Genomic DNA, 16,038 nt, shown 5'->3' on the forward strand with positions numbered 1-16,038 from the left:
TTATCAAGTAACATCAGGGTTATTTGAACACAAACACTGAGATGCTGTCACAGAGCCTCTTGTAACTGAGACAGCTGCCAAGTAACTAATGGGCAGCTAGTAAATACAGCACAGGTTGCACTGAACCAAGACATGGTTCACAGCCTGGCAGGACAGAGTAGAACAGCACATTTCATCATGCTGCTCAGGATAGTGTATAATCTAAAACTTATGAATTGTTTATTTCTGGAATTTTTCATTCACTATTTTTGCAGATGGGGGGGGAAGGGACTACTATGTTTAGATTGAAGCAGTGACATTTGACAAATTTTTATCATTTTTTTCACTTAATGTCCCTGAAATTTTGAATATTGTCATTATTGAGGAAATGATTTTTCAAGAAATTGGATTATTTACATGATCCTAAACTACCCAGTGGTTTTATTTCATTTCTAGGATTTGAAAGATGAAAAGAAGAAAGCAAAAATGGCAGCAGCGAGGGCAGTTCTTGAAAAGGGTACAATGATGCTTCTCACAGCTTCCAAGGTAAGACTTTGGTTTTACTGTGTTATCAATGATAGGAATCCTGATTCAGTGCACCCAAGTTATATAGTCTACATTTTCTAAATGAACAAGTTGCTAACCTGGAAGATAGGCCTGAGTAGTCAAGTCTAAGTTGTTATTTACATGAATGTTAACTTTCTTCTTCAACTCCACTCAGGAATTAATCTCAGAGTCAGCCTTGATTGAGCAGCCGAGTGAACCTGGTGTGTCTATCAGGTGCTCCGAATCAAGGCCTGCCAGACATGGTTACTCCCTGTAGGGTTTGCCAGCCTCACAGAGGAGCCAGCACATGTGCTGCAGAAAGATCTGGGCAAGTCAGGATCTGTTAAGTAACAGTGGAGCACGAAGTCAGCCCCTAGTTTGTTTATTTTGTAAATTCATACCTCTGATTCCTTTTTTCTGCTTTGCACAAAATTATCAATGAAGAGCTTGTATTTCCAGACTGCAGTTGGCCAGCAAATTGGTGCAATTCCAGAATGAACTTGTAAATGTCTCATTAGCAGCCTGTTTAGAATTGTCTTTTCTTCTGAGAGTATTTACTGCATGCTAGGACCAGTGTAGTCACAGAAACAGAGACTTCACAGAGCCCACTGGGAAGGCGCTGTTCCCCTCTGGCCCTTGAGCTGCTTTTCATTGACACCATTTTGTAAAAGTCAGAGATACATCCACAGTTATAAACCAACTCTGTGCATTTCCTTCATTCCTGTTTTAGTTCTTGCATGTGTCAGGTGGCGTTTTAAAAGAGTTTTAATCGTGATGAAGAGAGAGCGCCCCACCCCCGAGTTTAGGTAAACCATCATTGCAGTGTACAGGTGTAGTTTTGCTCTCTGCATCTTTCATTTAACCTTGCTGTCGCTTTTTGCTCACCCTGCTTCCACTTTAGTGAGGAGAGGCAGCTGGGGGAGCCAGGGACCCAAGGAGATTTGGGTAAAGAAACATTTTTATTAGCATGACCTGTTCTCTGTAAGATTTTGTGTGTTCTGGTGTGGGTCAAGTATGAAAATAAAAACTTGCAATTGTTTTGAAGACATGTCTCAGGCACCCCAGCTGCGAATCAGCCCATAAAAATAAAGAAGGAGTATTCGACCGAATGAAAGTGGCATTGGATAAGGTCATTGAAATAGTGACTGACTGTAAGCCAAATGGAGAGACTGATCTTTCATTTGTCAGTCTTTTTACTGGAATCAAAGAATTCAAGGTAGGAGTAAAGAGAATGTATGTTGACTTTTTCTTTCTGTTTTAAATAAGTTTCATCACATGTGTGGAATCCATAATTTGTGTAGTGATTTAGAGTGAAGCTTAAATAGCTCGGCAAAGCAGGGCCACAATGTACAAGCTTAGCACTCAGTGGTATTTGGCCTAGTGTCATAGTTACAGAGGATATCAGCTTTTGCTTAGGGCACCACTCTGGCCTCGCAGAGCTGTGTGGTTTAGTTATTGCCTCCTGTGTAGGGACGTTGCCCTCCCTCAGTTTTGAGCAGTGCCATGCCATCCATGGATGATGGCCAGTAGCAAATCCTGTCAGCTGGAATTCCTGCTCTCCTTGTGCTGTAGGGTTAGATCTTTGAGACTGTGCTGACAGTAGCCCCAGCAGTAATTAAAGTGTAAAAACAAACAACCGCACACAGTAACGGATACTGAGTCCTAACTCTGTGTCAACCCTTTTCCAAGTGCTTTAAATGCATGAACTCTTACAGCCTTCACAAGAACTGTTGTTATTTCCCCTTTAAAGTGTCAAGGAGGTTGGGAAACATGAGGTTCGCCTGCTGGCCAAGAAGCGCCACGTTGGGATTTGAAACCAGGAAGTGCAATTCAAGGCAGTTCAACCTCTCATCCAAAGTGGAGAGATGGTGCAGGTGCTCTTTGAGTGCACGCGGTGTCTGAATCAGGAGGGGGATCCTCGAAAATCATCCAGGAGACTGTTCCCATTTAGCAGATGGGAAAACCAAGGCCCTGTGAAGTGATGCACTATGCTAAGGGTTATGCACCTAACAGAAGGGCCGTGAGAAGGATGGGCTGCTTCCCAGCTTACTGCACTGTGGCTTCTAACTCTGTGACGGTCTAAGTAGGAACATGGGGTGAAAGAAATTTGTAGGACATTGGGCCATGCTTTCTTTTTTCTTTCTTTTTTTGACAGGCAGAGTGGATAGTGAGAGAGAGAGACAGAGAGAAAGGTCTTCCTTTTTGCCGTTGGTTCACCCTCCAATGGCCACTGCGGCCGGCGCATCTCGCTGATCCAAAGCCAGGAGCCAGGTGCCTCTCCTGGTCTCCCATGCGGGTGCAGGGCCCAAGCACTTGGGCCATCCTCCACTGCCTTCCCGGGCCATAGCAGAGAGCTGGCCTGGGAGAGGGGCAACTGGGATAGAATCTGGCGCCCCGACTGGGACTAGAACCCGGTGTGCCGGCGCCTCAAGGTGGAGGATTAGCCTGTTGAGCCACGGCGCCGGCCCTGGGCCATGCTTTCAATAAATACTTTAATTAATCTAACTGCTCTTTGAAGTGGATTTAATTGTTTTTGTTCTTTGGAGAAGGAAATCTGTAAATGGTGGGGCCCTTGTTTAGACCCAGGACAAATCTCATAAAAATGTATATGTGGAGATTCTTCAAAAAGCCCCACAAAACTCTACAAAGTTGCTGTCTAAGACCTGTAGTTCTTACTACAGGAAGATTGAAAAACCATGCAATTAGTTCCACATGACTGAATTTTATGTTTAAATAATAATGTTGTTTAAATATGTTTAAATTCTCAGGTCCTCATTTGTCATTTCCATACTTCACTATTTTGCATTTTCTTCCTTAGCTTAAAAAAATATGCCTGTCTTCCTAGGCTGGAGTGATTACTGGATATAATGTGGGCCCAGAGAGAAAGGGAAGTGAGCACTCCCTTCTGGCCTCTTGACCTTCACTTGAAATGATGTGTATCCGAGGACACTATAAAGAGCTAAACAGATTTGAACTAGGATCATCGTGTTCATTGGGATCACAGTCAGGATCACCAACTCTTATTGCCTCTTGGCCCAAGTTATCTCAGACATTTGTCATGGGCTAGAGATTAAACATGGTTGAAATGGCATAGTGTACCTTAGAAAGCTGAGTGAAAGACTGCCCGGGGTGAGCATGTGTTCATCATGCACTAGAGAATTCTAAATATGATGGCTGAAGTGAAAGGTTATCTGGGCCTTAGAGAGACAGGTGTGTTAGAGAGAGAGGTGAGCAACCAAGGCAACAGAGGATTTTATGAATACTGTAGTAGTCTGGGCTTGACTCTGTGGATGGTTAGGAGCTAGTTAGAGGCACTGGCAATGTCATAAGGTTTACATTTTAGAAAGATTACATAGCTCCCTGACAGAGGATGTTTGGGTCAGTGACATGCTGTTAGGGACATAAAGTAAAATGCAGGGAGCCCAGTTAGATGGTGAGGAGCATTTTTGCTGAATGAATGAAGGGAAAATTGATGTCTTTCCCTGTCCTTCTCATATCCTACACCTACCACACCTATCCCCTGGGCTGCATATACTCATACCTGGGTGTAACGTATCCTACAGGTCTTGGCCCAGGCATTTTCTCCAATGTAGATCCCTTATCTGGAGGCTGGCTCATTTTTCCTGTAGGTTGGTACATGCAGAAGTTCTTTTTGTATTCACTGATCTCACAGGAATTTCATTGTGTCCGCAACTCTAGGAATGAACCTTTGCATGGCTATTGATGGCTCTGGAGCAATGTGTTCTCCCAGGTCAGTGGGTAATGTAGTTATCATTGAGGCCATATTTCCTCTCAGCTTGCAAAAGAAATTTGCAGAATGTTTCTGGGAACTGTTGGAAATTACAGTCCGTCTTATTCAAGTGGGAATCTTGACTCAGGTGGATGTATATGCTTTTTGTTCTTAGATGAATATTGAAGCTCTTCGGGAGAATCTTTATTTTCAGTCCAAAGAGAACCTTTCCACGACACTGGAAGTCATCCTGGAGCGTACAGAGGACTTTACTGATTCTGCCTACACCAGCCATGAGCACAGGGAGCGCATCTTGGAGCTGTCCGCTCAGTCCAGAATGGAATTGCAGCAGCTCACTTCTGTGTGGATTCAAGCTGTAAGAACTTTTTCATCCAAGTAAATCTTTTTTTTTTTTTTTTTTGACAGATAGTGAAAGAGAGACAGAGAGAAAGGTCTTCCTTCTGTTGGTTCACTCCTCCCCCCCCCACCCCGAAATGGCCGCTACGGCTGGAACTACACCGATCCGAAGCTAGGAGTCAGGTGCTTCCTCCTGGTCTCCCATGCGGGTGCAGGGCCCAAGCACTTGGGCCATCCTCCACTGCCTTCCCGGGCCACAGCAGAGAGCTGGCCTGGAAGAGGAGCAACTGGGACAGAACCTGGCACCCATATGGGATGCTGGAGCTGCAGGCGGAGGATTAACCAAGTGAGCCATGGCGCTGGCCCCCATCCAAGTAAATCTTACATAATAGCTTTTCCCTAAAGTTTTGAGTGATGTGCAAACTAATAACATAGCCATCAGGAGTGTGAATTTGGTCCAGAATGGCAAGGATGTCTCCTTCCTCTTCTCCCTCGTAGTTGGCCAAAGTACCCTTCCCATCCAATACAATCATAGTACTTGATGCTTCCTGTCTTGGCTACTCTGGTTTCTGGGCCGCTATCATCACTGCTAGTTTACCTGTGTCCCCTGTCTTCTACCAAACTCGCCTTTGAAAAATTCCTCCCCAAAATGCTTCCTCAGAACAAGCAGCAGAGGTGTAGACCCCTGCCTAGAGGTTCCTGGGACCAGAGTCTTACTGCCAGAGCCATTCAGATATACACAGCTCTTAACTCTGGGGACAGCTGGTGCACAGACAGCATGTTAGGGCACTTAGTGGGATCTAGATACAGTGAAGTCCAGGGTAGACTCAACTGGCAGATAAAAGATTTTTTTTCACCCATGTGCCATTTCCTGGTCTAAAATTGGTGGGCAGTCATGTAAAGAACCTTATGTAGGCTATTTAAAACTATCTGGGCACGACTGATGGAGACTGGCAGAGCGTATAATGTGGGAAGTATGTACTCAATGTCTTAGAATGGGTGAAGTACAAAATGGAGAGACAGGCTGAGAAACATATCTGGCACCATTTACTTACTTCTTGGACTACGTCAAAAAGGATGAACATGTTTTATAGCTCACAGCAGGGTCAGAACAAACGTGGACAAAAACTTTGGCAGTGAGGATGAAGGAGGGTGAATACGGCTGAGTGTGAAGGAAGAAGCAGCTGTTTACTTCCTTGTAAATGAATTGATTTATGAATGAAGAGTAGATAGGAATCACAGCATTTTTGGATGTTTTCTTGGCATCACAACACTGCCAGTGCTCATATGGGCAAGAATATGCCCTAGAGTAGAGTGGTGTATGAGATTTGAGCTTTGTTTTATGTTTAGTTTGAATGATCTGTGTGATTTCTTTTTTTTTTTTTTTAACAGGCAGAGTGGATAGTGAGAGAGAGAGACAGAGAGTAAGGTCTTCCTTTTTGCCGTTGGTTCACCCTCCAATGGCCACTGTGGCCAACACATCTCGCTGATCCGAAGGCAGGAGCCAGGTGCTTCTCCTGGTCTCCCATGCAGGTGCAGGGCCCAAGGACTTGGGCCATCCTCCACTGCCTTCCCGGGCCATAGCAGAGAGCTGGCCTGGAAGAGGGGCAACCGGGATAGAATCCGGCGCCCCGACTGGGACTAGAACCCGGTGTGCCGGCACCGCAAGGTGGAGGATTAGCTTGTTAAGCCACGGCGCCGGCCTGATCTGTGTGATTTCTAATCTGAAATGTAGATTGTCTCAGTATTAAATTTTAAGCTCAACATTCAGTATAAAGAGTTTCTTGTGTTGGGATTCTGTTTCTTCCAATACTTAAATTTGCAAACAGTATCCTTCACCTATTTCACAAGCACTTGTCTCTGATTTTGCATGCGAGATTAATTTTCATTCATTCATTTTCCCCAGCAGTTGTTAATACGTGCCTTTTGTATGCCAGGAACCAGAAACCTAAAGATGACTAAGATAACATCTTTTTGACTTTTGAAAATATAGGAAATTGCCATTTGACAATATAGAAAAGTATAAAAAGCTTTGTAAATATCCCAAGAGATATAGACCATGTATTGCGAAAGTTTGAAGCAGAATAAATTTACACTTAGGGACAAGAATCAGGAAGGCTTCATGAAGATACTGACATTTAACTTTTCTTATTCAAGGAAGTTAACAACTACTACCTACCATTTGCTCGGCAAGGTACTATGGATTTGGTGGTGAGCAAGACAGGTGATCCTAATCTTCATGGAGCTTTTATAAGTTTATTGGATAAGAAGAGAGTCTAGTCTATTTTGAGTAATCTGAGAAAGATATTTATATAAGTTTTTGAAAGATTTATTTATTTATTTGAGAAGTAGAGGTACTGAGAGAGAGAGAGAGAGAGAGAAAGAGAGTGAGAGAGAGAGAGAGAGAGGTCTTCCATCTTCTGTTTCATTCACCAAATGGCTGCAATGGCTGGAGCTGGGCTGATCTGAAGCCAGGAGTTAGGAGTTTCTTCCAGGTCTGCCACATGGGTGCAGGAGCCCCAGCACTTGGGCCATTTTCCAGTGCTTTCCCAGGCCAGGCCATTAGCAGAGAACTGGATCAGAAGAGGAGCAGTTGGGACATGAATCGGTACCCATATGGGATGCTGGTGCTGCAGGCAGAGGCTTAACCTACCACTACACAGTGCCGGCCTCTTTACATAAGATCTTAAAGATGAATAGTATTTTCATTTTAACTAGATGAAGAGTGAAGAGATGGGATGGGTAGTATGGTACAACTAGTTAAACTGCCCAGCTGCCATTGGGATTGCCCACATCCTCTATTAGAGTGTCTGGGTTCAGGTCCTGACTCTACTTCCTATCCAGCTACCTGTAGGATTCCAATTTTAATTAGAGTGAAGAGGTGGAATGGGTGTTGTGGTGCACCTAATTAAGACACCACTTGGGATGCCACTTCCATATTGGAGTGCCTAGCTTCAAGTCCTGCTCTGCTTCTGATTCAGCTTCCTATGTCCTGGGAGGCAGTGGGTGATGGCCCAAGACCTTGAGTCTGCCACTTACATGGGAGACCCAGATAGAGTTTCATGCCCCTGGCTTCTTCAGCCTGGCCCAGCCCCAGATGCTGTGGGCATTTGAAGGGTGAACCAGTAGATGGAAGATCTCTTTCTATCTTTAAGATTTATTTATTTATTTGAAAGGCAGAATGACAGAGAGGGGAGACAGAGATCTTTCATTTGTTGATTCACTCCCTGAGTGGCCACAACAGTCAGGGCTGGGTCAGGCTTTAGCCAGGATCCTGAAACTCCATCCTGGTCTCTCAAATGGGTAGCAGGGGCCCAAGTATTTGGGCCGTCTTTTGCTGCTCTCCAAGTGTATTAACAAGGAGCTGGATTGGAAGCAGAGCAGTTGGGACTGGAACCAGTGCTCCAGCATCGCAAGCGATGGTTCAGCCTGCTGTACCACAATGTTATCCCTCCTCTTCTTTCTCTTGCTCTGCCTTATAAATAAATAAATAAATAAACAAACAAACATAAAATGAGTGAAGAGCTAAATATTCCAAGCAGAAAATAAGAGACTAGTTTTAGACATGATGAATTTAGTAAAGAAAATTGGATTTTAAAATTTCATCTGTTTATAGTTTGTGTGTAAAAATATAACAGCGGCCGGCGCCGTGGCTTAACAGGCTAATCCTCCGCCTTGCGGCACCGGCACACCGGGTTCTAGTCCCGGTCGGGGCGCCAGATTCTGTCCCGGTTTCCCCTCTTCCAGGCCAGCTCTCTGCTGTGGCCAGGGAGTGCAGTGGAGGATGGCCCAAGTGCTTGGGCCCTGCACCCGCATGGGAGACCAGGAGAACCACCTGGCTCCTGGCTTCGGATCAGTGTGATGCGCCAGCCGCAGCGGCCATTGGAGGGTGAACCAACGGCAAAAAGGAAGACCTTACTCTCTGTCTCTCTCTCTCACTATCCACTCTGCCTGTCAAAAATAAATAAATAAAATAAATCTTTTAAAAAAAATATATAACAGCAACTAAAATTCTATTTTCCAGAGTGATATTAAAATTTAGTATAATTTAAGGTTCAGATAATATTGGAATTAATGGATTAAAAAGATGAAATAACACCATATATTCTTTTAAAAATTTTTTAGCAAAGCAAGAAAACCAAAAGCATTGCTGAAGAACTGGAATTATCTATTTTGAAAATCAGTCACAGTCTCAATGAACTTAAGAAAGAAGTAAGTATAGTTTGAAATTTGCCTTATTACAATTCTTTGCTGATTTTCATCTTTTATGGTTCAAATGAAATATATTAGTATTAGTATGTCCTTGTGCCTAAAAGATGGTTCTAGAAGTTTTCCTGAAAAATTTTAGTTGAGGCTGTCATTAGTTTTGTCATTCTCCGAGATCAGATGAGATTGGGCGCATTCAGGGTGGTGTGGCTGTAGACTGTGTCGTCTTTCTCAAAGCTTTTATGTGGATATCCATAGCCAGTTTATTCATAATGGTCCCAGACTGGAAGCAACCTGAATTCCAACAAAGGCTACTCCACCAAATGCAATGAAAAGGAACAGTATTGATGTATGGCACCTTATATGGGTGAATTATTACAACATTAAACAGAGTGAAAGAAACCAGGTCCAAAAGAGGATACATGATTCCATTTAGAAAAAAAAAATTCTGGAAAGGTAAAACTGATTTATAATGACAGAAAGCAATTTGATGTGTGGCTGTCTGGGGTCAGAAATTGGGGCATAGTTATTACAAAGGGGTATGGGAAGACTTTTTGGGGTAATGGAGATGTTTGAGATAATTGATTGTGACAGTTAAATGGCTATACGTTTGTCAGAACTCCTCAAACTACCTTTAAAATAGATCCCTTTTTTGTATATAAATTATACCTCACTAAAGTTGATTTTTAAAAAGATAATCTCTTGGTTGAGAAGATTTCCCTGTTTCCTGAATGAAAATGTCATCACCTCATGTCTTATTTGGCCACTCCTGGGTAATTGAAAGTCTTGTGGTGTCCTGAGATGTCAGTTTTTGCAAGTAGGATTTTTGGGACATGATCCTGCTCATTTGTGTACATACTATATACTGTGTTTTTCTCTACAGCAGGAGAACTGTGTAGTTGTCACAAGCCTGTGTGGACAGTTATGCGAGTATCTTTGAAGAGAGTCAGAACTCAAGAAAATGACATGGGTGTTTGGATGTCTCTTCTACTAATTATGTACCTGCTGACCTGTTTCACATCTTAGTACTGACGTCTCCCTTGAAGCCTCCATTTAAACACCCTGTTAAACATAAGAGCATGGTTTTCTGTGCTTAAAAAGCCTACCTACTTCATCCCAGCCCATTTAATTCTAACTAAACTGTTGTTAAATCCTGACTCTCCGGTGCAGCATGAAATCCTTCAGGGATAGACTGAGTGACTTTCCACAGGCCTCGTCTCCTTAGCTCTTAAATGGGTATAACCACATCAACCTTGAAGAATTCTATTTATTTATTTACTTTTAAATTTATTTATTTTAGAGGCATAGAGACAAAGAGAGAAATCTCCCATCCTCTGGTTCATTCCCCAAATGCCCACAACAGCTAGGACTGGGCTGGGCTGAAGCTGGGAGCTGGGGAACTCAATCTGAGTCTCCTACGTGAGTAGCAGGGACCCAACTCTTAGGCCAGGAAACTACATTTTCCTGAACAAACCCTGCCTCATAGGGTCTGCATTAGTAGGAAGCTGGAATTAGGAGCTGGAATTGAACCCCAGCACTCTGATGGGGGACATGGGTGTTCTGACTGGCATCTTGGTAGGCTAAGTGCCCGCCCCTTGAAGAGTCCTTGTAAGGATTAAGGGAGGTGACAATGTATAAAGTTATTGTTAAGACATTGTTTGGAGCAGGAGCTTCATGTTTGTTTCTCTACTTCCCTTATAAGTTGTTCATGACTTGTCCCCAAAACCATTTGTAAGAGTTAGTGACCTTGGCAAATCACTTAGTCTCTATGGTCTGTAGGATAAAGAACTGCCATCAACTATTCTCTGACTAAACAAACTCTCTTAAAGTTATTATGTGGCATTTAGTTTCCAAGGGAACATGAGTTTTAATGTCTTTGTTTCTGACTGTAATTATTCTCATTTGGTTGCGTGAATGAGAATGACCCTATTGTTATTTTGTACAAAGTTCTGTAACTTGAATTAACATTGGATAACTCCCAGGAAAAAAGAGATTGCTTCATCCAAATGGGCTTAATTCAAAGATGTTTCTTAGAACAATGTTATGAAAAATTATTTCTTTCTGGACAACTTCAAAAACCCTGTATACTGTCACATCACTTTTTTTCTTTTAAAGAAAAGAAAAAGAGGCAGGAGAAGAAGAAAAGACTTTTGGAGTTGATAAGTCCAATGATGTCTAGTGAGAGTAAACCATGATTAAAATCCATTCCACGTGAAGTCAGACCTCCAGGGTTTTTGTTACCCTTTTATCCAACATTTCTCCTGGAACCAACTTATGCACTGAATCACATAGTAAAATCTTGAATAGTAGGTGTAGATGGACTGTAAAGCCCTGCTAAGGGTAGGGGTTGGTTCCATTTGTCACGTATGCCCAGCAATTGTATGGTGTCTGCCATGATCTAGGTACTTAACATTTTATTGAATAATTTATTTAGGCTCATGTTGATACTTTTCAAAGTATGCTAAAAAACTTCTTCTTTTTTTTTTTGACAGGCAGAGTGGATAGTGAGAGAGAGAGACAGAGAGAAAGGTCTTCCTTTTTGCCGTTGGTTCACCCTCCAATGGCCGCTGCGGCCGGCGCATCGCGCTGATCTGAAGGCAGGAGCCAGGTGCTTCTCCTGGTCTCCCATGCGGGTGCAGGGCCCAAGCACTTGGGCCATCCTCCACTGCCTTCCCGGGCCACAGCAGAGAGCTGGACTGGAAGAGAAGCAACCAGGACAGAATCCGGCTGTGCCGGTGCCGCAAGGCGGAGGATTAGCCTGTTAAGCCACGGCGCCGGCCTAAAAAACTTCTTAACAATCATGAAATGCCACTTGATTTTCCTCTTAGTATGAATACCCAACTGTTGAAAACTGCTCTGTTCCTCACCAACTGTAAGAGAAGCAGAAGCATTTTTTTAAAGATTTATTTATTTATTTGAAAGTCAGAGTTACACAGAGAGAGGAGAGGCAGAGAGAGAGAGAGAGGTCTTCCATCCAATGGTTCACTTCCCAAAAGGCTATAATAGCCGGAGCTGCACTGATCTGAAGCCAGGAGCCAGGAGCCCCTTCTGGGTCTCCCACGTTGGTGCAGGGACCCAAGGACTTGGGCCATCTTCTACTGCTTTCCCAGGCCACAGCAGAAAGCCAGATCGGAAGTGGAGCAGCTGGGTCTCGAACTGGCTCCATATGAGATGCTGGCACTTCAGGCCAGGGCATTAACCCGCTGCGCCACAGCACCAGTTCCAGCAGAAGCATTTTTTTTTAACTAAGAGAGAAACTGTGTGGGGAAGAACTGGTCAATAATAGGGTGAAAAAAGGGTCCTGGCTGTATAGCTACTGAGTGGCCAGTTCATTTTCTCCAAACAGCAGTACTGTACCAGTAAATTCTAAGATGATTTGGACATCACTCCTGCCCTCGGGGGAGCTGGTAAGTTCACAGCACCACAAATTTCTGCTGTGCTTCAAGCATCTTTGCACTATCCTCTTGACAGGTCAAGTGAGACTGTTTTCAAGGGTTCTGCTCTTTAGATATTAAAGTGCTTATGAAAGGCTTGGTCACAAAACCTTACTGTTTGTTTTCTTGCCTCTACCACCATCCCCTCCCCGCCCCCATCTGCAGCTTCACAGTACAGCGACACAGCTGGCAGCGGATCTCTTGAAATGCCATGCCGACCATGTGGTTCTGAAAGCATTAAGGCTTACTGGAGTAGAAGGAAGTTTAGAAGCTTTGGCTGAATATGCCTGTAAACTCTCTGAACAGAAAGAGCAGCTTGTTGAGGTATGCAATAGGTTTGTTTGCTAAGGAAATTGAAGTTTCATGAGGGAATATTAATATGAGTTTTTGGTTAACTTATTGTGAGCATTTTCTTCTCCTTTGCAGTCTTGAAGGTATAGTGTCTGTCTATTCTACTCTTACAAGAGTCTGGCTTCTAAGCCAAACACAACCAAACCAGACTAGAATCTACAAATGCACTTTTTTTTTAAATTTTTTTTCTTTTTTATTTATTTATTTATTTTTTGACAGGCAGAGTGGATAGTGAGAGAGAGAGAGAGAGAGAGAGAGAGAGAGAGAAAGATCTTCCTTTTTGCCGTTGGTTCACCCTCCAATGGCCGCTGTGGCCGGCGCATCGTGCTGATCCGAAGGCAGGAGCAAGGTGGTTCTCCTGGTCTCCCATGCGGGTGCAGGGCCCAAGCACTTGGGCCATCCTCCACTGCCTTCCTGGGCCATAGCAGAGAGCTGGCCTGGAAGAGGGGCAACCGGGATAGAATCCGGCGCCCCGACTGGGACTAGAACCCGGTGTGCCGGCGCTGCAAGGTGGAGGATTAGCCTGTTAAGCCACGGCGCTGGCCCAAATGCACTTCTTAATCTTTTCCTTGACCTCTCAGAGAGTTTAGACCTGGGAGTACAGCAATGGAGGTACATTGTGTGGCCTTGCTTCGGTTTGAATCTGTCAGTCTCAGCAGGAAGGAGATGGCACACTCACATTAGGATCATGTGAAGAGAATTTCATAAAGGAGCTGTGTGCAGTTGCATGGAGAGCATGTGGGGACTCCTAAAGGGAGAGTGGAGTAGCTGGGGACAGTGATGGCAGAGCTGCTGCCACCCCTAGGCCCACATCAACAGGGCAGGGTGGAACCTGCAAGTCACTCAGAGAGCTGCCTTGAGAAGTTGTGATTTTAGAAGCAGATGTGTGGCTGGCCCAAGGGGACCGTGCATAGGAGGTGACTGGGAGTAGACAACATAGGTACATCTCCCGGGGCAAAGGGCAGATTTGAGCAGGGAGGAAAGTAGGTAAGAAGGGACAAAGTGTGGGCATCCATTCCTCTCTGTGCTTTTCCTGCTACTGTATAATTGCAGTTTGACCTGTTAGCCTTTTCATTGATGGTCTAAGTCTTCTTCCTGTTGAAAATGTCAGGCATCTAGTCGTTAAAAAAAAGAAGACATGAAACAGAAGACCCACACTTATCCCATGTGTACGTGTATGTGTGAGATCTGTCCTAGCTAGCATATATAGACACAGAAATGAGCCATTAGCTGTCTTTACATTATCTAATATGTCCTGCTCACCAAATCTAAAAATGGAAGAAATCTAGACTAATTGGACTAGCTTCTCCCCTTCACTTGCTGATACAATAGCCTAAAAACTTCTAGGGAAATTCTTAAAATGAGTGTACATGTGTCTCCTTTATTTAACAGATTAGATGCTGTTAGGTTTATAACGACATACTGTAATTGTAGGGAAACTTGCTAATTTTAGGATTTTTAGCACATCTTTTAAACAGTGAAAAAATTTTTTTCTAATTATCTGTTAAAGGTTATGTTCTGTGAGAAAGACTCCCTACTCCTTGCTTAAGTCAATGTTATCTTCAACAAAAAGTGTGCTTAATTAATTTATCATGAGTGGCAGTATTATTTGTATTACTTGTTGATGGAAAGAATAGACATTAACTGTGAGACCTTGGGTAAGTCACTCTCTGAGCTGAATATTTTCATACATCAAGTGCGTGGGCATTACTAGATTCTCTCAGAGATTCCTTCTGGTGCTAATGTTCTGTGACCACTTTGCCGTGATCAGCTAAGAGTGGAAACACTGTGCTATACCAAGAGAATCTGTTGGTGACCTATGCAGTATTGTAATAACTCCTCAGTAATGTACAAATTTATTTTATAGGCTTTTAATAAGTTTGATTTATAAAATTTTATATTCTTTTAAATTGAAAAATAATACAGTGTAATGTGAAGGATGAGAATGTGAAAGATAAATTACAAACATGTTTTCTCATAGGCCTGTCGACTGTTGCGACATGTATCTGGGACAGAACCTCTTGAAATAACCTGTATACATGCAGAGGAGACGTTCCAGGTGACTGGTCAACAGGTAGGATAACAGTAGATGTTCCTCTGTATTATATCGTGTTTGAATGTCACAACAAAGTGTGAGGAAGGTAGGGATAACACTGTTCTGTGTAACTTGATGATAGTGGAATTTTCCTTGGTAGTATTTTTGAACATGGCTGATATTCCATGGGATTATCTGGTCATGTGCTGGACTGAAAATTGGCTCATTTAGTAGATACCTTGGTTTATATCTATTTTGTTTTTATTTTGTTTATTTTTGACAGGCAGAGTGGACAGTGAGAGAGAGACAGAGAGAAAGGTCTTCCTATTTGCCGTTGGTTCACCCTCCAATGGCCGCCGCGGTAGGCGCGCTGTGGCCGGTGCACCGCGGCCGGCGCACCGTGCTGTTCCGATGGCAGGAGCCAGGTGCTTATCCTGGTCTCCCATGGGGAGCAGGGCCCAAGGACTTGGGCCATCCTCCACTGCACTTCCTGGCCACAGCAGAGAGCTGGCCTGGAAGAGGGGCAACCGGGACAGAATCCGGTGCCCCGACCGGGACTAGAACCCGGTGTGCCGGCGCCGCAAGGCGGAGGATTAGCCTAGTGAGCCACGGCGCCAGCCGGTTTATATCTGTTTTTTTAAAAGATTTATTTTGTTTTTGTGAAAGGCAGAGTTATAAGAGGAGACAGAGACACAGAAAAAGAGAGATCATCTGCTGATGTACTCCTCAAATGACCACAATAGCCATGGGCTAAACTGAAGTCAGAATCCGGGAGCTTCATCCAGGTCTCTTGTGGGTGCAGGGGCCCAAGCACTTGGGCCATTTTTTGCTGCTTTCTCAGATACATTAGCAGAGAACTAGATACAAAGTGGAACAGCTGGGACTCAAGCTGGCATGGTGGTGGCTTAACTTACTAAGCCCTTGTTTATATGTATTTAAAATTGATTTATTCAAGAGTCAAGGAGATATATGGAGAGACAAATATATAGGGAGTGTTCTTTCTGCTGGTTCACTCCCCACATTCCTGCAAAGCTGGGGGGGACAGGGCCCAAGCTGGGACTCAGGAACTCAGGCCTGGTCTCCCACATGAGTGACAGGAAACCAACTACTTGAGTCATCACCACTGCCTCCCAGGTTGCACATTAGCAGGAAGCTGGAATTGGAACCTAAATTTGGGCAGCAAACCCAGGTATTCCGTTGTGAGAAGAAGGTGCCCTTACAGGCATTTAACTACTACACCAAATGCCTACCTCCGTATGTATTTTATTTATGTATTTCCCCCCCCCCCCAAAGAAACCTTTTATTTAAGGAATACAGACTTTATGCATTTCATGAGTACAACTTTAGGAATATAGTGATTCTTCCCACCATACCCACCCTCCCACCCACTCTCCCATTCC

At 43.8% G+C, this 16,038-nt stretch overlaps 1 protein-coding gene across 2 annotated transcripts in view; it reads left to right on the plus strand.

Moving 5' to 3' along the window:
* CTNNAL1 (catenin alpha like 1) overlaps positions 1 to 16,038 on the plus strand; it is a 72,944-nt gene that overhangs the window by 33,331 nt on the left and 23,575 nt on the right. For both annotated transcript variants that reach the window (XM_062207794.1, XM_062207795.1), the window contains exons 5-10: positions 436 to 525; positions 1,571 to 1,741; positions 4,431 to 4,631; positions 8,738 to 8,824; positions 12,418 to 12,576; positions 14,585 to 14,677. In XM_062207794.1, coding sequence (XP_062063778.1) covers positions 436 to 525; positions 1,571 to 1,741; positions 4,431 to 4,631; positions 8,738 to 8,824; positions 12,418 to 12,576; positions 14,585 to 14,677 — 801 coding nt within the window. The remainder of the gene's footprint in view (positions 1 to 435; positions 526 to 1,570; positions 1,742 to 4,430; positions 4,632 to 8,737; positions 8,825 to 12,417; positions 12,577 to 14,584; positions 14,678 to 16,038) is intronic.

Source organism: Lepus europaeus, chromosome 12 (genome assembly GCF_033115175.1).
Source record: "Lepus europaeus isolate LE1 chromosome 12, mLepTim1.pri, whole genome shotgun sequence".
NCBI lineage: Eukaryota > Metazoa > Chordata > Mammalia > Lagomorpha > Leporidae > Lepus > Lepus europaeus.